At 40.5% G+C, this 22,137-nt stretch overlaps 1 protein-coding gene and 1 pseudogene across 4 annotated transcripts; one reads left to right on the plus strand and one right to left on the minus strand.

Annotated features, from left to right (window-relative positions):
- Positions 1-2,024: 2,024 nt before the first annotated feature.
- Positions 2,025-9,286, minus strand: LOC111231820 (dimethylaniline monooxygenase [N-oxide-forming] 5-like). Of its 4 annotated transcripts, none has more exons than XM_022759060.1 (11): positions 9,231-9,269; positions 8,128-8,281; positions 7,660-7,792; positions 6,894-7,082; positions 6,170-6,335; positions 5,926-6,068; positions 5,582-5,778; positions 5,240-5,375; positions 4,806-5,025; positions 3,658-3,730; positions 2,025-2,498 (listed from the first exon to the last, which is right to left on the minus strand). In XM_022759060.1, exons 3-11 carry the CDS (start codon positions 7,789-7,791, stop codon positions 2,129-2,131), a joined length of 1,626 nt encoding a protein of 541 aa, XP_022614781.1. In that variant the 5' UTR covers position 7,792; positions 8,128-8,281; positions 9,231-9,269; the 3' UTR covers positions 2,025-2,128. The 4 variants fall into 4 exon arrangements, with proteins under 4 accessions (XP_022614781.1, XP_022614782.1, XP_022614780.1 ...); XM_022759061.1 differs by having other exon boundaries at positions 8,222-8,281; positions 9,231-9,263; XM_022759059.1 differs by lacking the exon at positions 8,128-8,281 and having other exon boundaries at positions 7,660-7,809; positions 9,231-9,286.
- A 6,141-nt stretch (positions 9,287-15,427) lies between these two features.
- Positions 15,428-20,242, plus strand: LOC111231808 (annotated as a pseudogene).
- The last annotated feature ends 1,895 nt before the right edge of the window (positions 20,243-22,137 follow it).

Here is a 22,137-nt window from a genome sequence, read left to right on the forward strand (position 1 = left end):
TCTTTTCTATGCAGGAGTTGGAGGGTGCAGTAAGGACAGGGCAAATACTACCCCTGGAAGAGACAGCCTGGGATATGAGGTGTTTAAGCACATGGATGACTTAGCATTAGAGGAAATGTTATTGCTGATAAATACATTGTGGGAACAAGGGCTCGTCTGAGCTGAGTGGAAGCACGCTGTGGTTGTTCCGATTTTGAAATCAGGGAATGAAGTTGGTAATCCTGGGTCACTTGCCAGTTGACCTTACTGTAGTTATTTGTAAAATAATGGAAATAATGGTCACTAAAAGGTCGCCCGATGGGATATCTATATTCTCTGCAGAACTAGTCACTTTACCATGGGCACTGTGGTGGGTGGAAGAAGGGGGGTTCAATAGAGTAGTTCTGTGTTCTGATTCATTATCTGCCTTGATGGCAGTGGGAGGGGAGGAGGGGGTAAGAGCCAGACCAGATATAGTTATGGAGATCTTAATGATGGTATTTAAACTGGAGAGACAGAGATGTAGTGTGGGCTTTCTGTGGGTGCCAGCACATCTTGGGCTTGCGGGTAATAAGGTGGTGGATAGGGTACCATTTGGCAGGATGGAGTGCTGCAGCACCATCAGCGAGAGACTGAATTATCTATGGCAAGAGTGGGATGCAGAGATTACAGGAAGGAAACTATACAACATACAGTCATCAGTAAAACCTGGCAACAGAGTGACCATGCCTTGGAAAGATGAAGTTAAGTTGACAAGAATAAAACTGGGACACTGTGGACTAGCGAGTGGTTTGGTGCTGGTGGGAAAGCATAGAGACGGCAACTGTGAAAACTGTGGAGTCCTGGAATCAACGTCACGATGCATTGCCCACTCTATGATGGAGGAAGGAGAAGGTTATTCGTGGACCACGGCAAAATGGGACTGTGACAACACTGCTTGGTGATGGATTGCTTCAGAAAAAGAGCTAGGCAGGTAATTCACTTCCTCAAATCCATAATTCTGTATCACAAGATATAGATCTCAGTGCTGAAGTAGTAATGGCGTTGTTTCACCGGTGGGGGGCAGCAATGCACTAAACCACCCCCAGTCTGCCCGAAAGAAGTGCGCATAAAAGGCCCAATACCAATCCGGTCCCTACACGCACGTGGAGTCACACTCGCGGCTGTGGGGGTCTCTTCATTAAGGGGGAGGGCCTAAATACAACGGCAGTTAAATCAATATTTATCTAAAAGATAATCTTGCACACAGCACTGACAAAGACGCGGGTGTGTGGGCAGTGACATGGCCCTCATCACATTCATGGCATAGTGAGCTTGTGAAAGGAAAATTATTAGTTGAATAAATAAAAATTCACTCCCACGCTTCTTTGGCCGCATTTAGTTTTTGCTGAACATGTTTTCCTTTGCTGTCTTGATCTAATTATAACCTTATTTTTTAAACAGTCTAATTTTCAAAAATCAAATAAAAAACATCCCGTTTTTTCCAGGTACACAGAGGCATGTTACAGTGTTACCTGTAGTTTCGTGATGTGCGTGAAAATAGTCAAATGTCTGTTTGAGGTCATTTATGACCCCAGTCGGGTTCATCACTTATGTTCCCCGTGAACACATTGTCATCTGTGCTACTTGCAGCGCATTTGTGTATTTGCTTGTGTTGTATTTGCAGCTCACGTGTTGTCAAACTGATGAGGATGTTTTCTGAATTTGTTTGTGTTTTGTCTGGTTGCATGTGTTTTTTGAAGCTGCAGTGTGTTGAGCTCTCAGGCCTGCGGTACAGGAGGGGTTTTTATCTATAGGTCAGAATCACAGCAGCTTGGCTCCACCCTTCATTATGCCCTACAACAGGTTTGATTACAATAACATAACAGGCAAGATTAAATGTATTTGATGTCCTCACACATACTGACCACTCAGAGAACTGTCAGTATTAATTAGCAGTTAGCACAGTGGGCAGTTTCCAACAAAGCTGCTTTACAAGAAGTAAAATATTCAGTATGAGAGTTCAGAACACTGTACAGAGTTTTACTATAAACTAACATGTTTATTTTAAAAACTTTATTAGTCATTCAAACAGTCAACTTATTCTAAAAGCAGGTTCTGTCTGCAGCTCATTGGTTTGCTGCTTCAGTAAAGTCCATAACCACACAGCTCAGTGAGGAGATCTGAAGAGGGGCTTATTGTAGCAGATGCAGCACAGCAGGGTGACTCCTGAGAAAACCACTACGATGCTCCATCTGGAAGAAGGTCTGGTCTCTGGTTGTGGTACCACTCTGGTCCTGAAAGGTTGAACCACCCGCTGCCACTGAGTGAGAATGGCCTGACGGGCTCCAGCCCACCTGCCCGGTCCCTCCAGACGGTACTGATACGGAGTACAGGGACCCAGCAAGACCTGCAGTGCCAGCCTGGGGTCCTTCATCAAGAGCCACGGTATGTTTGGCCGAGCCCCCACCTGCTCTGCCAGGGAGTCCAGGTAAGGGATGTAGTCCACCTGGAGGGGGTTACGGTCAGAGCAGGAAAACCTAAAGGACGGAAACAAAACCAAAATTAGAAAAAGAAAAACAGTCACAAGTGCTCGACATAAAATAAGCCGGTATTTCATCAAATATAATATGAATATAATGAGACAGAGGAAATAATCAGCACGTAACACATTTATCAGACTTGGGAGTATCACACCAAAAAGGGTTTTATATAATGATAAATGTGTGTGGTTAGAGTTCACAACATTATTATTCAAATATTTTTATTGATTTTCACATTATACACTCACAGTAGAACTCAATACCCCAGACAAGAGGGAAAGCAAAATAAATAAATAGAAAACTGAAATAAAATATAAATAACAATAATGATATATTAATATATATAATATATTGATATTAATAGTAATAATGATAATTGAAAATAAATGAAAAAATCAAGTAAATAAAACGGATATGTTGCTCAGTATCAACAAAGTAGTCATACATACACGCATACATATGTATGTATATACACACATAACTGCATATAGAGTGTAATATATAAACACACACACAAAAAAAGGGGGGGGTGGCTACACTATGTTAAGGGGAGTTCATCTTCAAAGTACGATAGAAATGGTTGCCAGACTTTATAATATCTATGGGTAGTGCCCCGGGCAGTGTATTTAAGTTGTTCAAGTTTGAGGTGGGACATCACGTCCTCCACCCAATGCCTATGAGAGGGGGACATGACCTTCTTCCAACTAAGGAGTATCAGACGTCGAGCTAGCAGAGTGGAGAATGCTATAGCCTCAGCCTGGTGCCTAGATATTGGTGTCTCCTGAGGGACGACCCCAAATAATGCAGTCAATGGGTTGGGATTGATTACTTTATTACACATGTATGAAAATGTATCAAATATATTTGTCGTGCTTTGTCGTTTATGGGGAATAAAACGCTTTTAGTTAAATTTAACTTATATCCTGAAATTTGACCAAACTTGGTGATAAGCTCAAGAGCAATGGGTATAGTAGTACATGGGTCCGAGAGAAAGAGGATAAGGTCATCTGCATAAAGAGATACTTTATGTGAATGTCCTGACCTTTGTACTCCAACCAGGTTAGTGGTCTTCCTTAACATTATTGCAGAGTTCACAACATTAGAGTTGATTATCTATGGGCATATCTAGACAGCTTAATTAATCATCATTTCCTACCTCTGGTGCATCCCTGTGGTGTCTTTCTGAATTTCCTCCACCATGGTCTCCTCTGAGGGGAGGGCTGATAAACCTGCAGCCGAGAAAAAATTTAAATACATAGATAGAAACCTGGTGAAGATAGAGTTATACTTGTGCTTATGGGGTTTTTGACATAGCGCACTGAGCTGCTACTGAGGTGCACCTCTTCATAAGTAATGGTATAATAACTGAGTTGTTGTGATGGGACATCAGTTTCCTTGTGAACATGAGAGCCAACAAAAACAATCTAATCCCAACAATTAGCCCACACTAGCATTGGCATATGCTAGTGTGGGGTATGAAAGAAAGAAGAGTCCAGCTGGACTCTGTAGCAGCTTGTAGGGTTCTCCTCTCCGTACAGTCAGACCAGTATTATTTCCACAGCTGGACTGGGAGAGAAATTCAGCCTTGGAATAATCCACAGGGACCGCAGTCACAGGAATGACACTGACACAGCCAGTAAAGACACTAATGGAACTGGTAAAAACACTGACAGAGTAAGTGAAGACAACGATGGAGCCGGCAAAATTTTTGAAAACTTTATGTATGTTTTGATGGTCCACCAGCCAACCAGGGTTTGAGCTGGTAGCCCTCATGACCAGTCCACCTGTGCTTTGGTCTCATCTCTGTCTTTGTTGGAACCGTTTGAGCCTTTAGCTTTCTTCAGTGGAGAAGATTCTGGAAAGTCACTTTCACCTGAACGCTGCATACTACACTGTGCCAACTCACCTGTGGGCGGTCCCTGTGTCCTTATAAACATGGGGAGAACCAACTGTTTAACGGGGGGGGGGGGATTAGCATGCTTAACATGCACACGTACATGCACTAACATGCATTTGATGCCAGACCAGAAACCAAAACAAAGACCACAGAAACTCAGATTACAACACAGACAGAGGGGGTGTGGTTTCGTTCCCTCTTCAGGCGACCTTAATTCACTATATATTTGAATAGAAAACAGTTGTTTGCTGCTGTGTTATTATTTGAAATCTTTTATAGAACCTTTAATACTGATACTAACCCTAAACCCAAACAATTTAAAGGTATGTATTGATAAATGTTTTTCCCATCAAGGTAAGGTATTGTATTGATGGTGTAAAGCACAAAGCTTCTGTGTTGTGCTTCACCTTTAAAAACTCTTGTGGCCCAGCGGGCCTGCATCTCAGCCAGCGGGTTGATCGCCCCTAAGCCGTGGATGAAGCCCACCACCACCAGCGTCGGTCTGGTGAGTCCAGGGGGGAACACGTGTTTGTAGAGACGCAGCCTGTAGCCACATTTAGCCTGCAGAGCTGAGGGCAGGAAGGGGAAGCTGTAGTTGTACCCTGTGGCAAACACCACCACATCCACCTGGATGACACACATGCAAACCTTCAAGATTAGAGTATGAGCATTGACATTCTGTGATTGTGACATTTTCAATAACTTGTGTTGTTTTTATAACCAAAGAATATGATTCATAGAAACAAAAGGGAGAATGGAAGATTACATCTCACACTTTTTATCTGCCGATGGATTAGGTACGAATGTTGACCTGTAGTATAAGAAATGTACCAACACAGACCTCGTTTATGACGCTCTCATCAACAAAGACCACACTGGATCCACAGAACTCCTTCACATTTGGTTTAACCTGAACACGACCTGAGATGATCCGAGCCGGCAGGTCATCATTCACAACAGGAATCTGTGCAAAAAATCTGCCAACACAAGACCCACACGCCACATATGAAACAACTTCAAATAAAGGACCTCATTACTGGTGAGGCAGCAAGGATCATCAGTGTGTTTGTTCTGCCAACACTTTCATATTGTGGGGTGTAATGAAATCACAGCCTGATGCACAGAATCTAAACTTTTTGGCCGCACAGTGAAATACAGATGTTAATCTACAGTGTCTTGCTACCTGTGTTTTGGTTTCAGGCCATATAATGTGTGGTCAAATGCTTCGTTCAGCTTCTTCTCCAACATCCTGTTGAACCAGGAGGGGACGAGCTTCTGCATCATCACATGCAATCGAGACGTCCCGACAAGATCAGCTGGAAGTCCCCCCTGTCCCACACGGCTGACTACCCACGCTCCACTCCTGGTGCTCAGGTACACCTGCAGGTCAGACCACAGAGAGCTAATATCCATCTGCTTATTATCTTTTACACTCACTGACTGTTTAATAATTCAGTCAAAGGTAACACTGATTTGATACAAAACAACACTTCTCAATTTGAAATAGACCAAACAGTTCTCCAGTACCTTCTCAGCAACTCTGCTGATATCCACAGCAATATCACCTCCAGAGTTTCCAATCCCAATCACCAGCACTCTTTTCCCCTGCATCCCCTCAGCGCTGCGGTATTCCCAGCTGTGGAAACATCTGCCTTCGAAGCTCTCAATACCTGAGGTGGAAGAAGAAAAAAGATGATATGTTTATTATTATTTTACTCTTTGCTTTAGTGTGAAAGTGAAATGAAATGCAGTGCGTTATGGTTCCTGGTACCTGTGAAGTCTGTGAGTGGCAGGTGAGGCTGGGTGAAGTGTCCAGTACAAACCATCACTGCATCGAAAACATGAGTCTTCCTCTGACCCTGTCCCCTCTCTGTCTCCACCTCCCACTGGCCTGTCACTGCAAAGTCTGGGGTCGGCTTCACACTCAGCACAGTAGTCTGAGACACACACACACACACACATTTTTGACACATTTTAATACCCATTTGTACAAACTATATGCTATACTATACTATTATCATTAGTATTATTGATTATTATTATTATCTGTCTTATCTTTTTATTGTCCTTTTTTGCATTTGATTTTGACATTTTGCAGTTCTTTTTTTGTACTGTTCCTTTTGCTGCTGTAACATCACTGTGGCACTAATAAAGGACCAGCACATCTGTTTATACATTGAACAAAACGGTTCAATTCACAATAATAGAAAATGTAGGTCTATATTACATATATTTTCCTGATGAAAATCAAATACTCAGATGTCATTGGACGACAGATTGTGACTTTAAAAAGCGACAAAGCACACAGGGGGAATGACTGTACTTCTGTCACACATTATTAGGAGCATATTTTTGATTCATTTCTGTCATTTCATGTTTTTTTTTATTACTATCTAGTTCCATCATTTTCACATTCACCATGAGTCAAAGTCCCAAAAGACTCATGTTACATTATTGACTGTGTTTCTTTATGAACGAACCTGCGGACCACTAACCTGGAGGTGTATGTGCTGCAGCAGTTTGAAGGCCTGAGCGTAGAGGCGCAGATACAGCAGCACCTGGGAGTGGTGCATGTTGTTGGGGAGCTGAGCGGGAGGAGGGAAGTCGCTGAAAGACATCATCTCTTTGGAGCTGTTGATGACCACCGACTGATAGATGTTGGCTCGTCCCGGCTCGGGCTTCTCCTGGGGAGGATGTGATGGACACAAATTTCACTTTTCAGCTTTGTCTGAAATCAAATTGTCTCAAATACAATCGCTGTCATGTACCATTAGAGTATAAATAGAATCCTACATTTATCCTGTAACATTTCCCAAACTTTTAAAATAAAAGGTCGTGGTGGTGTCTAGTGGACAGTCGTAGCATGTAAACACATTACAATGATCAGCAAAAGCTTTTGATTTTAAGATCATTGTTTTTTATTATCAGGGTATAAATCAACAGCTTTGATTTCCTGTGCAAGCTATGCTCAACGTCTTGTAAGGATGTCAGTCATTCCAGGTGAGCATTTTCTTATTTAAATAATAAACAATATTGCCAACACTTATTTAACGTAGGCTACTATATGCAAAGGTGTTGATAACAAAAAGCAGAGTAACAATCCCCCTGGAAACTTACAGGACTCCTTTTCATTTGCTGTCAGTTCCACCTTCACAGTTTAACATTACAAAAATGCTCAACAATCACATGACCGTGATACAGGTGGAGTGCAGATATGACCTCATAACATACAAGTGTTCATATAAAAGCTTTGTCCCTCACCTTAAATCTCCAGAGACCCCCAATGTCATGGCTGCTCTCAAAGCAGGTTGGCTGCAGACCTTCATCCAAACAGGCCTTGATGCTGGTCAGGCCTGAGGGACCCGCACCGATCACCACCACCCTCTGCACCATCCTGCAGAGCAAGCACAGCTGACGGAGAGGGGAACCAGGAGATGAGTGGAACAAGTGTGCTGTTGCTTTGTAGTTTAATGATGAGTGTGTGACTGTCCTTCACACCACATTGTTTTCAAGTCACTGATCTGCCCTGAAGTGTGGCTTTTTAAAGGCGCTTGAGTTAATCAAGATAATTCTGTTTATTTTGTTATGAGACAGATGAGGAATAAACAAGATTTAAAGGTTCATCTTTTACAAAGCTTTGGCTGCAACTTCATCCAGGCAGTTTTATCTGTGCTGCTGCTCTTTGTCCTCGATGACGAGGGAAGACACTGGGTGTGAAACTGAACCAACCTTACTCACAACAGACCGTCTGCCCTGTCAGCGCAGCTGTGTGTAATCACATTAACTGCTAGGATGGAGCCATTGTTCATGTTATTAGTTCCACCTGTGATTTTCCTGCTGCAACAAGTCAAAATGTTCCTCTGGCAAAAAGAGTCTGGTTCATCTGGGTAAAAACACAAACGTGGTCTGTAGATCAAGATTCAGACTTTAGTTCTGGGAGAAAAAAACCTGTTGATGTTCATCTCACAAACATGTCACATGTGTCCAAAACATGAAGAAGCCCAGCAGGACAGAACACACACAGTTTTATATCTATTGTGATTTATGAACATAATCCATAGGCCATATACATAAATGTAAAAACATATATAAATATATAGGGCTTAAATTGGGCTGAGCCTGCTGCTGAGCTCCACCTCCTTCAATATCCTATCATCATATCACATGTTTAATTCTTTAATTAAGAGTTTTAAATCTATATGGTTCTTGATGCAGAAACAGAAAATACTGCAGCAACTTTTTGACCAAGTTTAACTGTTGGACTCTGTCCCAGTTAAAGATCTATGTGGTTGACCTTTCCTCTGGGAATGTCCTCCTCCATCGCCGTCTGTGCACTGTTAATGACAAGTCTCCATTTACTTCAGCACAAACTGAGCTTTCCTGAAATCAACACAACAAACAATCACTTCCCCTCGTGTATTCCAGACCACAGCACAGACGACCTGACATAATTCTGACGACTCATCCCATGTTCAAGCTCATGTTTCAATTTACAGACTTCATCCAACTAAAGAGGAAACTTTGTGCTAAGAGGAGGAACGTGCTAACAGCTGGGTAGGTCAGAGAGAAACTGAATACTGCTAAATAATGATAAATTAAGTCTTTCAAATGTCAGGATACATTAAACATAAAAATGATCACATCTGAATTGTGCTCAGATCCGTCTGAACAACACATGAACACACACATGAACAACCCCTTCACTCAGACACCGTATAGCTGCAGTAACTGCTACACAGCAGTGATTTATCAGTTCATAAAAGCAGTGTAACTGTATCATAGCAACAACCATGTGTAAACCATCCTCATACAAGCATGTGCACCAGCCTTACCTCTTCTTCACAGGGAGAGTCAGTGGACCAAGGTCTCCTTCTCCTTAAACCTCTGTCACTCAGCTGCTCAGTTCGGTTTTAACCTGCAGACAGAGCGAGTTGATGATTGAAAAGGGGTTAAAATATCACCACAGTGATGGTGAGTTCCTTCTGTTTAATAAACATGGACGCGGGACCTAACAAAGGTTGGTCCACCATAAACCTGAGCAGATGATCTCCCTGCTCTTTCACGAGGTTTCTTTCTGACACTTTATTGATCCAATAGCATCTTAGCTTTTTAAACAGCCACTGTATTTGAGGCTTTGGAGCTCTCACAGGCCCAGTGCATTTTGTTCTTGGTAAAACTTCAGTTAGTTTCTATATGATAACAATTTCTTCTAACTTTAAAACTAATTACAGCTCATTTCTTTTCCAAGAGAACTTTTCAGCTTTAAAAGAAGGTAAAACACCCACCTTTAGCTCTTTAGAGTTTTTCCATGTTTTGACTCACCTGTTACCTATTTCCTCAAAGTACACTTTCCTTGATTCAGTCCCAGGGGTGAGAGTGTGTGTTTATCTAACACATAATTATCTTAATCCTTTCAGAAACCTACTGGCTCCATTGAAATTAGACAAAATAAACTTCTGTAGGATTCTTCCTGTGAACCTGTGATGAGGTAAAAAGCTTTGACATAATACTGCTATCTGAGGAACTGAAAAACAACATCATTTTATATACTTCTCTTATATCCATACAATATGTTTTTCCAACACATACCATTAAAGGAAAATGTAAACTCTCTGTTTCTGAGATAATTCTTCTTCTTTTGACTTTTTATTAACACATTGTTTTTATTCCTTCACACCAGCAACAGTCAGAACCAGAGGCATGTTGTTTCTGGGTTGTCCCTCCAATACCTCAGTAACGCCTCGACGGAACTTCTTCAAATCTGACACAAACATTCACCAGGACTCAAGGACAAACTGATTAGATTTTGGTGGTCAAAGGTGAAGGTCAGTGTGACCTCACAAAACACTTTTTAGCCATAACTCAAGGCTTCACACAAAAATTATGCCAAAATTCAACACAAATGGTTCATGTTTTCTATGACTCTGGATAAACAGAGAGGATAAACAGAAGTGTTTGTTTCAGAGGCCCGGCTGAAAACCACAGGGGACAGAGTGTTTGTAGTCAGGGCCCCGAGGCTCTGGAACGATCAAATCTGTGTTTTTCCAACAGGCCTATATATGACATGGTGTGAACTGTCCACCTTTACATTTAAACAGTTTGCACTGATTTATGGACTTGAGGATTTTAAGACGATGAATTGATGATTCAGTCACAAGTAAGTGATTTACTTACCTTCATGGTTGTCGAGCAGCACATGGACAGCTGCTCTCTGCAGGTGTTCCTGGTCTACTGTGTTCAAACTCCTCGGTTTTCCATAGAGGTTCAAAGATGCAGTAGTTTTGTAGTTTTATTCTCCAACAGGATCCAGTAGTTTTTCATTAGTTTCTATCCAGGAGTTCACTCCTCCGATAGTTCACTTTCCACAGTTTTGGTTTGCGACAGGTCAATTCATCTTAAGTCCAGGTGCAAAGGGAGCGATCTAAATGACGTGCGTCCCTTATATACGTATATGTATATATATATATACATATATATACACTACCGTTCAAAAGTTTGGGGTCACCCAGACAATTTTGTGTTTTCCATGAAAACTCACACTTTTATTTATCAAATGAGTTGCAAAATGAATAGAAAATATAGTCAAGACATTGACAAGGTTAGAAATAATGATTTTTTATTTGAAATAATAATTTTCTCCTTCAAACTTTGCTTTCGTCAAAGAATGCTCCATTTGCAGCAATTACAGCATTGCAGACCTTTGGCATTCTAGCTGTTAATTTGTTGAGGTAATCTGGAGAAATTTCACCCCACGCTTCCTGAAGCCCCTCCCACAAGTTGGATTGGCTTGATGGGCACTTCTTGCGTACCATACGGTCAAGCTGCTCCCACAACAGCTCAATGGGGTTGAGATCTGGTGACTGCGCTGGCCACTCCATTACAGATAGAATACCAGCTGCCTGCTTCTTCCCTAAATAGTTCTTGCATAATTTGGAGGTGTGTTTTGGGTCATTGTCCTGTTGTAGGAGGAAATTGGCTCCAATCAAGCGCTGTCCACAGGGTATGGCATGGCGTTGCAAAATGGAGTGATAGCCTTCCTTATTCAAAATCCCTTTTATCTTGTACAAATCTCCCACTTTACCAGCACCAAAGCAACCCCAGACCATCACATTACCTCCACCATGCTTGACAGATGGCGTCAGGCACTCTTCCAGCATCTTTTCAGTTGTTCTGCGTCTCACAAATGTTCTTCTGTGTGATCCAAACACCTCAAACTTCGATTCGTCTGTCCATAACACTTTTTTCCAATCTTCCTCTGTCCAGTGTCTGTGTTCTTTTGCCCATATTAATCTTTTCCTTTTATTGGCCAGTCTCAGATATGGCTTTTTCTTTGCCACTCTGCCCTGAAGGCCAGCATCCCGGAGTCGCCTCTTCACTGGAGACGTTGACACTGGCGTTTTGCGGGTACTATTTAATGAAGCTGCCAGTTGAGGACCTGTGAGGCGTCTATTTCTCAAACTACAGACTCTAATGTACTTGTCTTCTTGCTCGGTTGTGCAGCGGGGCCTCCCACTTCTCTTTCTACTCTGGTTAGAGCCTGTTTGTGCTGTTGTCTGAAGGGAGTAGTACACACCGTTGTAGGAAATCTTCAGTTTCTTGGTAATTTCTCGCATGGAATAGCCTTCATTTCTAAGAACAAGAATAGACTGTCGAGTTTCACATGAAAGTTCTCTTTTTCTGACCATTTTGAGAGTTTAATCGAACCCACAAATGTGATGCTCCAGATTCTCAACTAGCTCAAAGGAAGGTCAGTTTTATAGCTTCTCTAACCAGCAAAACTGTTTTGAGCTGTGCTAACATAATCGCACAAGGGTTTTCAAGGGTTTTCTAATCATCCATTAGCCTTCTAACGCAATTAGCAAACACAATGTACCATTAGAACACTGGAGTGATGGTTGCTGGAAATGGGCCTCTATACACCTATGTAGATATTGCATTAAAAACCAGACGTTTGCAGCTAGAATAGTCATTTACCACATTAACAATGTATAGAGTGTATTTCTGATTAGTTTAATGTTATCTTCATTGAAAAAACAGTGCTTTTCTTTCAAAAATAAGGAAATTTCTAAGTGACCCCAAACTTTTGAACGGTAGTGTATAGTGACACACATACGTACATGTGACATCATGACAGACAGACATAATTTATACCTATTAATATTTTTCTCATTTTTCTCAAGTTATTTTTTACTGTACAGTGGACACTAATGATTAACAATAAACATACAAATATCAACCATTAAATACAATATGATAAAAGGCATCAAATAACAATTGTATTCAATTCAACTCATGACCACACAGACTGGAAAAGTTGTCCATAGTACTTAGAGTGGCCACTGGGACATACTGGCAGCATGGCACAGTGGCAGAACTTATCTAACTTAAGTTTGTCATGTTTTTTGATTGATGTTGCTCATTAATAAAATAAATATGTATTTTCATCTCCCAAGGCTGTATACCAAATTTGGTGTTCCTAATCACAAAATTCATGAAGTTCTATTAATTTTACTGTTTTTCAAATTATGCTTATGACATGTGTGTCAAATTTCAAGTCAATTGGCCAAACAGTGTGGGGGTGTGGCCTTTCCAAAATTTAATTTCAAATCCTTAATTACAGTGCCACCATGTTGTTGATTGATCTCACATTTTATGGGAAGCTGATGTACATAATTTCCAGTTTCATGTTTCCAGCTCATTCCAGCTCACAGGAATTTGAGCTGAATCGGCAGACAACAAATAATAATAAACCTGATCTTTAAGCTATATTTAACAGATTTAAATTATGCATGCAAGTTAACTGAAACAACATACAACATAAAGAATTTTATATGCTTATATGTATTTTTTTTAAATTAATATCTCATTAACATAAATTTTAGACAAGTCTAAAGTCTTCCCATTGTGGGGAAGTGGTCTCAGACTTTTGGACCCTACTTTCTATCATTTCAACACATTGACCAGCTTTGGAATGTATATATATATATACATATATATATGTATGTATATTAATGTAATATGTGTACAATATAAACTACATACATACTACATAGCCCATACATACATTTGTATGGGCTATGTCAATATATGAAATTGTTCAAATTTGAAATAGGTTTCATTAATTTTTACATTTGATTTTATTCTACATGTACATACAGTATATTTCCATCCATCCATTTTCTATACCATTTATCCTTAAAAGGTCATGAGGGTGCTGGAACCAATCCCAGCTGACAATGGGCAAGGGTGGGGTACACTCTGTACAGATCGCCAGTCTATCAGATTGGTTGACATATAGAGAAAAACAACCAGTCATGCACACATTCACACCTATGGCCACTTAAGACTCGCCAGTGAACCTATTGTGCATGTTTTTGGACTGTGGGAGGAAGCCAGAGAACCTGGAGAGAACCCGCACAGACACAGGGAGAACACAGACCCGGGGTTTGAACCCAGAACCTTCTCACTGTGAGGCAACAGTGCACCACTGTGCCACCCTGATTATGGGCTGTGATGGCTTACACTTAATGCATGTAAATTGTAATTTCACATTCTTGATGTCTTGCCAAATTTAATATGACATCAAATACAAATCATAGTCTCTATATGCTTTATGTGTGTTGTTTGCATGAATAGAACAGATATGAGTAAATATTTTATAATTGTTGGAGATTTTGAATACTTTCAGGCTGGACCAGCCCTATATCATGAATGTCCCTGACTGAGTGATCATACTTCCACCATTGGTCAGCTGAATGCCATGTGACTGAGTTGGATTTTCCCCATTGGCAATTTGCTCTTTCTAAATTAATTGGCGCATATAGTTGGGGGTGTTTACAGCCTGCAGTGTTGCCAACTCAGTGCATTTGTCCCCGGATTTGGGGACTTTTTTTTTCAAAAAGACTGAATATAAACGTGGTACATGGCTGGTTTCACAGCTGCTTTGAAGCTGCAGAGAAGTAGAGTCGTATTTCCAGTTCACTGAGCTCTGCCTCCATTACAGCAACTGAACTACTTTGATTGCTTGTATCATTGTGACTAAAGGAGGCAGAGGAAAAACTAAACATAAGACACACCAAGCAGAGAGAGCAGGAGAGAGAGAGGGAGAGAGAGAGAAGTATTTGCTAACTGCTAAAGAAGCTAGCAGATCTGAACAGAATGTAATCACAGAAACACCTGCCACCGGAAATGAGACTACACTTACTGCAGCACAGCAATAAAAGCCCTCTCAAAAAATTAAGGGTTCCCATTGAAACGCTAGAGGGCTTTTAATTTGAAATGATTGCAGGAAGTGCTGAGTTTGTGTTAACACCATAGACTGTATATAATAGTTAACACAGTCATGCAGCAACTTTAACACGGCTAACGGGAGCGACTGAAAACGAGGCTTCACACTAGAATACAGGTATGATCTTAAACATGATGTTCTACATATGAAAGAGAGTTAGTTAGACAACGAGCTGCCTCTAAGAAAAGTGTGTCAGCTGCAGTTCAGGTAAATAACGGACCCCGTGTGTTTTTGAGCAAATACAGGAGTTGAAAACTTGTGGATCTCGATGGAGATGCTCAGCAGCAGCTGACACACTTGTTACACAACCGTTTTCAAATGTGTCCTCCATAATATTGGCCATACTCCAGCCATATACTGGGTTTTGTTTACAGTCACTTTTCTGTATATGTTCAGACACACTGACTAATGCATTCATTTATTAATCTGAATTCAAGTCTCCTCTTGTGAGTCAACTTCTGCTAAATAAACAGATCAACAGGACTCATTAAATAAGTTGTTGAGGAAAGTCAGTCCCAGCATTTTCTGAGGATATGACCCCTAACATAAGGAAGCAGCTAAGGACCTGCACCAAGACTCTGTAAAATGTTTTTGTGGCCATAACAGTATTCAAATGTTACATCACCAGATACATATTAATTATGATTAATATGTTATTATTAATAATGACCACTAAATAAAATAGTATCTTGAGCCTGACCATCTTAATTTCTTTAATGTGCTGTGCAGCTCCACGGATGTATCATGTTGTGACTTGAGTCTCACTGAGCTGGTTCCTCCGTCACAGAGCTGCAGTATGACTCGTCGTGTGGCAGTGGTTGGAGCAGGGAGCTCAGGTCTGGCCTGTATCAAGTGCTGTCTGGACGAGGGGCTGGAGCCCGTCTGCTTCGAGAGCAGTGATGACATGGGTGGTCTGTGGAGGTTTAAGGTGGGTCACACGATGTTGCAGGTTGGACTTTCTCACTCAGTCACACAGTGTAAGTGATGATGAGTGTTTTCTGTGTTGATATATGACGCTGCAGGAGAATCCAGAGCCAGACAGGGCCAGCATCTACCACTCTGTCATCATCAACACCTCCAAGGAGATGATGTGTTTCAGTGACTTTCCAATCCCTGCACACTTCCCCAACTACATGCACAACTCCCTCATCATGGACTACTTCCAGATGTATGCTGATCACTTCCAGCTCACCAAGCACATACGCTTCACTGTAAGGATCCCTCACTAACTTCCTGTGATGCACCATTCTCACCTTAGTTTCTACAGTGTAATTAAGTCTGACATAACAGATGGTTGGATGTATAGAAAACTGTAATGTGTTTCTGTCTCTCTGTCGCCCAGACCAAGGTGTTGCAGGTGAAGCAGAGGTCAGATTTTTCTCACTCAGGTCAGTGGGATGTTGAAACAATGAACAAGGACGGCAAAAAGGAGAAACACATTTTTGATGCAGTGATGATCTGTATTGGACATCACTGCCAACCCAACCTGCCTCTCCATGACTTCCCAGGTAAGACTTCCAGGCTATAAAAACACTTTGGTTCATATGAGGACATTTTGTGCATGTGAAGAAATTTGTAATAATGTAATTCAAGAATCAGCCTGTGGCAAAATATGAAGGAGCATATTCAGGATATACAGTGTCTTGTCATGTCTGTGGTGTTTGTATAATAATTAAAGTGTGTGGGATCAGGTTGCCTCTGTGTAAAGTAAATAACGAATAAGCCATTATCATGTCTTCAGTCTTGCCTTTTATGGAATCAGTTTTAAAGAATTTTACACAGTAATATATTCATTCATTCATTCATTCATTCATTCATTCATTCATTCTCTTGTCTCACGGCCTGTCAGACACGTCCTCTCCAGGAAACACTTAAGTGCTTCACATTTTAGACCATTATTGTTGTTGAAGGTTTGACTTAGATAAAGATAAAAAACAATCAGTAATCAATCATCACACAATCAATAATCAGGCCACTAATGGTCAATGCTATAATGCACACTTGAGTACTGCACAAAATGTCATTTATGTTAAGACAAAGCTATAATTTGTCACTGATGTTAATGCAAAGTGTGCAAAGCTGAAAAGCAGTGTGGACAGAAAATGCAATGAAAGCAGCTTTCTATTATATTTTCACTTTTTTCCTCTGTTACATTTAAAGAAACACAACACAACATCTGGCTGAAACCAAAGCACAAAGCAGATGTGACACTAAGGGTAGAAACTGCTATACTTTATTCACTTGTATAAATATAGACCATTACTGTCGTTTGCACATCTGCCTAAAACCATGTATATCTGTATCAATGAAGAAGCCAATTTCCTCCATTAAAAAAGATTACTTTTATTTTTAATTTAAATCACCTAGAACCAAGGTATCACGAGGCATTGGTTCACTTACTGTGAGTGCCATTGGACAAAATAAAAGTGAAATTAATGGAATGCAAAAGTGGAATGCATTTTGTTTGATGGTGACAAATCTGTGCTTTCAGGCATTGACACTTTCACAGGGAAGTACCACTGAGCCGGGAGAGAGAGAGAAGTATTTGCTAACTGCTAAAGAAGCTAGCAGATCTGAACAGAATGTAATCACAGAAACACCTGCCACCGGAAATGAGACTACACTTACTGCAGCACAGCAATAAAAGCCCTCTCAAAAAATTAAGGGTTCCCATTGAAACGCTAGAGGGCTTTTAATTTGAAATGATTGCAGGAAGTGCTGAGTTTGTGTTAACACCATAGACTGTATATAATAGTTAACACAGTCATGCAGCAACTTTAACACGGCTAACGGGAGCGACTGAAAACGAGGCTTCACACTAGAATACAGGTATGATCTTAAACATGATGTTCTACATATGAAAGAGAGTTAGTTAGACAACGAGCTGCCTCTAAGAAAAGTGTGTCAGCTGCAGTTCAGGTAAATAACGGACCCCGTGTGTTTTTGAGCAAATACAGGAGTTGAAAACTTGTGGATCTCAGATGGAGATGCTCAGCAGCAGCTGACACACTTGTTACACAACCGTTTTCAAATGTGTCCTCCATAATATTGGCCATACTCCAGCCATATACTGGGTTTTGTTTACAGTCACTTTTCTGTATATGTTCAGACACACTGACTAATGCATTCATTTATTAATCTGAATTCAAGTCTCCTCTTGTGAGTCAACTTCTGCTAAATAAACAGATCAACAGGACTCATTAAATAAGTTGTTGAGGAAAGTCAGTCCCAGCATTTTCTGAGGATATGACCCCTAACATAAGGAAGCAGCTAAGGACCTGCACCAAGACTCTGTAAAATGTTTTTGTGGCCATAACAGTATTCAAATGTTACATCACCAGATACATATTAATTATGATTAATATGTTATTATTAATAATGACCACTAAATAAAATAGTATCTTGAGCCTCACCATCTTAATTTCTTTAATGTGCTGTGCAGCTCCATGGATGTATCATGTTGTGACTTGAGTCTCACTGAGCTGGTTCCTCCGTCACAGAGCTGCAGTATGACTCGTCGTGTGGCAGTGGTTGGAGCAGGGAGCTCAGGTCTGGCCTGTATCAAGTGCTGTCTGGACGAGGGGCTGGAGCCCGTCTGCTTCGAGAGCAGTGATGACATGGGTGGTCTGTGGAGGTTTAAGGTGGGTCACACGATGTTGCAGGTTGGACTTTCTCACTCAGTCACACAGTGTAAGTGATGATGAGTGTTTTCTGTGTTGATATATGACGCTGCAGGAGAATCCAGAGCCAGANGGTTTTATTCTTTTATTCATAGTGGAGTGATGCATGTATGTGTGTAGTCTTAGTTTCTTTTCATTCATCTTTCCAAGTATAAACTTCATTTTAACATAGATTATATCACAATACTCTGCATTGTGCCTGCCTCGTATAGTTCTCAACAAATCTGATCAATCTGGATTTACAGAGTTAAAATGATGGATATCAGGGTTTATGGTGCATTACTTTGGACAGGAAGTATCTAGTTTTTCATTTTGTACTTAATATATCAAAGTGTCATTTAACTAAAAACAGTGCAAGAACNGTTGAAAAATGTGTTTCTGTCTCTCTGTCGCTCAGACCAAGGTGTTGCAGGTGAAGCAGAGGTCAGATTTTTCTCACTCAGGTCAGTGGGATGTTGAAACAATGAACAAGGACGGCAAAAAGGAGAAACACATTTTTGATGCAGTGATGATCTGTATTGGACATCACTGCCAACCCAACCTGCCTCTCCATGACTTCCCAGGTAAGACTTCCAGGCTATAAAAACACTTTGGTTCATATGAGGACATTTTGTGCATGTGAAGAAATTCGTAATAATGTAATTCAAGAATCAGCCTGTGGCAAAATATGAAGGAGCATATTCAGGATATACAGTGTCTTGTCATGTCTGTGGTGTTTGTATAATAATTAAAGTGTGTGGGATCAGGTTGCCTCTGTGTAAAGTAAATAACGAATAAGCCATTATCATGTCTTCAGTCTTGCCTTTTATGGAATCAGTTTTAAAGAATTTTACACAGTAATATATTCATTCATTCATTCATTCATTCATTCATTCATTCATTCTCTTGTCTCACGGCCTGTCAGACACGTCCTCTCCAGGAAACACTTAAGTGCTTCACATTTTAGACCATTATTGTTGTTGAAGGTTTGACTTAGATAAAGATAAAAAACAATCAGTAATCAATCATCACACAATCAATAATCAGGCCACTAATGTCAATGCTATAATGCACACTTGAGTACTGCACAAAATGTCATTTATGTTAAGACAAAGCATAATTTGTCACTGATGTTAATGCAAAGTTGCAAAGCTGGAAAGCAGTGTGGACAGAAAATGCAATGAAAGCAGCTTTCTATTATATTTTCACTTTTTTTCCTCTGTTACATTTAAGAAACACAACACAACATCTGGCTGAAACCAAAGCACAAAGCAGATGTGCAACTAAGGGTAGAAACTGCTATACTTTATTCACTTGTATAAATATAGACCATTACTGTCGTTTGCACATCTGCCTAAAACCATGTATATCTGTATCAATGAAGAAGCCAATTTCCTCCATTAAAAAAGATTACTTTTATTTTTTAATTTAAAACACTAGAACCAAGGTATCACGAGGCATTGGTTCACTTACTGTGAGTGCCATTGGACAAAATAAAAGTGAAATTAATGGAATGCAAAAGTGGAATGCATTTTGTTTGATGGTGACAAATCTGTGCTTTCAGGCATTGACACTTTCACAGGGAAGTACACCACACGAGACTACAAGACTCCTGAGGAGTGGAGGGAATAAAAAGGCTGTAGTGATTGGAATAGGAAACTCTTGAGGAGACATCGCTGTGGATCGCAGCTACATGGATGATAGCGGAGCTGGTGGGGTTTCAGCCCAACATCCTGAGGCTGCTGCTGACTGATCCCAGGCTGGGTCTGAACCTGATGCTTGTCCCTGCACGCCGTATCAGTATCGTCTCAGAGGGCCAGGAAAGTGGGCCGGGGCCCGTCAGGCCATCCTCACTCAGTTGGACAGAGTGGCTCAGCCCTGCAGACCAGGCCGTTGATGAGCCCAAACCCAAGAGATCATTTAAGTGGCCTCTGATTGTTCAGCTGCTGCTGTGGGCTTGGCTGCATACGTTCACAGGAACAACCTTCCAGCTTTCCTCCAAGATCCCACTGCACTGCTGGACAGATAAAAGTCTACCTGCCTGCACAGTGATGAGATTCACACTCAGCTCTGATCACTCTTTCAACACCTGTACGTGTGCATTTATGTCATTTCCTTAAATGGACAATACACTGAGATACAGCATGTCAGTCAATGATGGCACCACATGGAGGCTTTAAAGGCCAGCTGGGTGATATAAGATGCTAACGGCTGTTATTCGTATACACTGTGTGTGATTGCTAGTATCCCAGTCTGCGACCTCTCACTTCTTGACAAAGCTATTTGCTCATAGGTGATAAACAGCTATACATCTACGGTTTTATTCTTTTATTCATAGTGGAGTGATGCATGTATGTGTGTAGTCTTAGTTTCTTTTCATTCATCTTTCCAATATAAACTTCATTTTAACATAGATTATATCACAATACTCTGCATTGTGCCTGCCTCGTATAGTTCTCAACAAATCTGATCAATCTGGATTTACAGAGTTAAAATGATGGATATCAGGGGTTTATGGTGCATTACTTTGGACAGGAAGTATCTAGTTTTTCATTTTGTACTTAATATATCAAAGTGTCATTTAACTAAAAACAGTGCAAGAACAGCCAGAAGTCATGGCTTTTATTATGGCTTTGTTTACAGCACTGGAACATGAAGATGAAGCACTGAGCAGCAGTGACACTGACATGATATGACAACCTCTATTCACATGAACCATGTAGAACTGCATGTTGTTTTATTTTATTACCAGTTTTTTATATTGATATAATTGTATAAAATTTGTTCTTAATTCATATGTAACTTGTTGTGTCCTGGTGTGTCCTACAGTACCTAATAATACATGACTACAGCACCACATACATTTATGATACACAATTTATAAACAACAGTTATAAAAACCTCATGCTTTATCCTTCCATTCATTTCTTCAGTTCTTTCTTCTATAAAGAAGATGTAGCATACAACTAGAAATCACAGCATTAAAAACTTTTACTACTCCCAAAGTAATTGAGAGGTTGTTTTTGAATAGGCTATTTTTTTCAGCAGATGTAATAATGTTTGTGAACACATGAGTAAGTCAGACATATACTTCACTTCTGACCAGATGAGAAAATACAAACAGCTGTAACCTTTCAGTCAAAGTCAAAACTTCTGATAACTTGTCAATACTGAGGCATGTGGTGTCATGTATTTTCATATTTTTCATGTGTGACTCCAGCCTGTATAATGATTGTGTTGCCTGTTTCACAGCTGTGGACAGCAGATACCATAAGAATCCCTAACCCGAACCTGAAGACTGATTTACTGACTTTAGACACGTTATCATAGCTACTATGTTTGGAGAGTGTTAAACTGAAATAAATTACTGAAATTTTAAGCGCTAATATGCATCTTTAGTTTGAAATAATGTGGCAATTACTATTATCAGTCTGTTTATTATTATTATTGTTATTAGTCTTATCATTATCATTAGGCTATAAGTTTTATTATGAGTCTTAATATTGTGGAACTTGTGTTATGTTCTCTCCTCCTCTGCACTGCATGCTGGGAGTTTGTGTGAATGGTTGCAGAGTGTGTGCAGCTGCTAAGTTTCATCTTGTCCCCTCATGAAAAGCAAAGCAGAATTTAATCCATGAATATGTGGATTTCATGAGCAAAGGTTTGTTAATAATCATCTTGTGCCACTGGGTTCTGGTGTCCTTCCCCGGTAAGGGTTCACCTCCCCCCCCCCGTCCATCAGACGTGGTCAGTCAGGCTGCTCCACGGTTCACCGGGCTGCAGGAGAGCAGG

Source organism: Seriola dumerili, unplaced genomic scaffold (genome assembly GCF_002260705.1).
Source record: "Seriola dumerili isolate Sdu_G_001 unplaced genomic scaffold, Sdu_1.0 BDQW01000319.1, whole genome shotgun sequence".
In the NCBI taxonomy this organism is placed as follows: domain Eukaryota; kingdom Metazoa; phylum Chordata; class Actinopteri; order Carangiformes; family Carangidae; genus Seriola; species Seriola dumerili.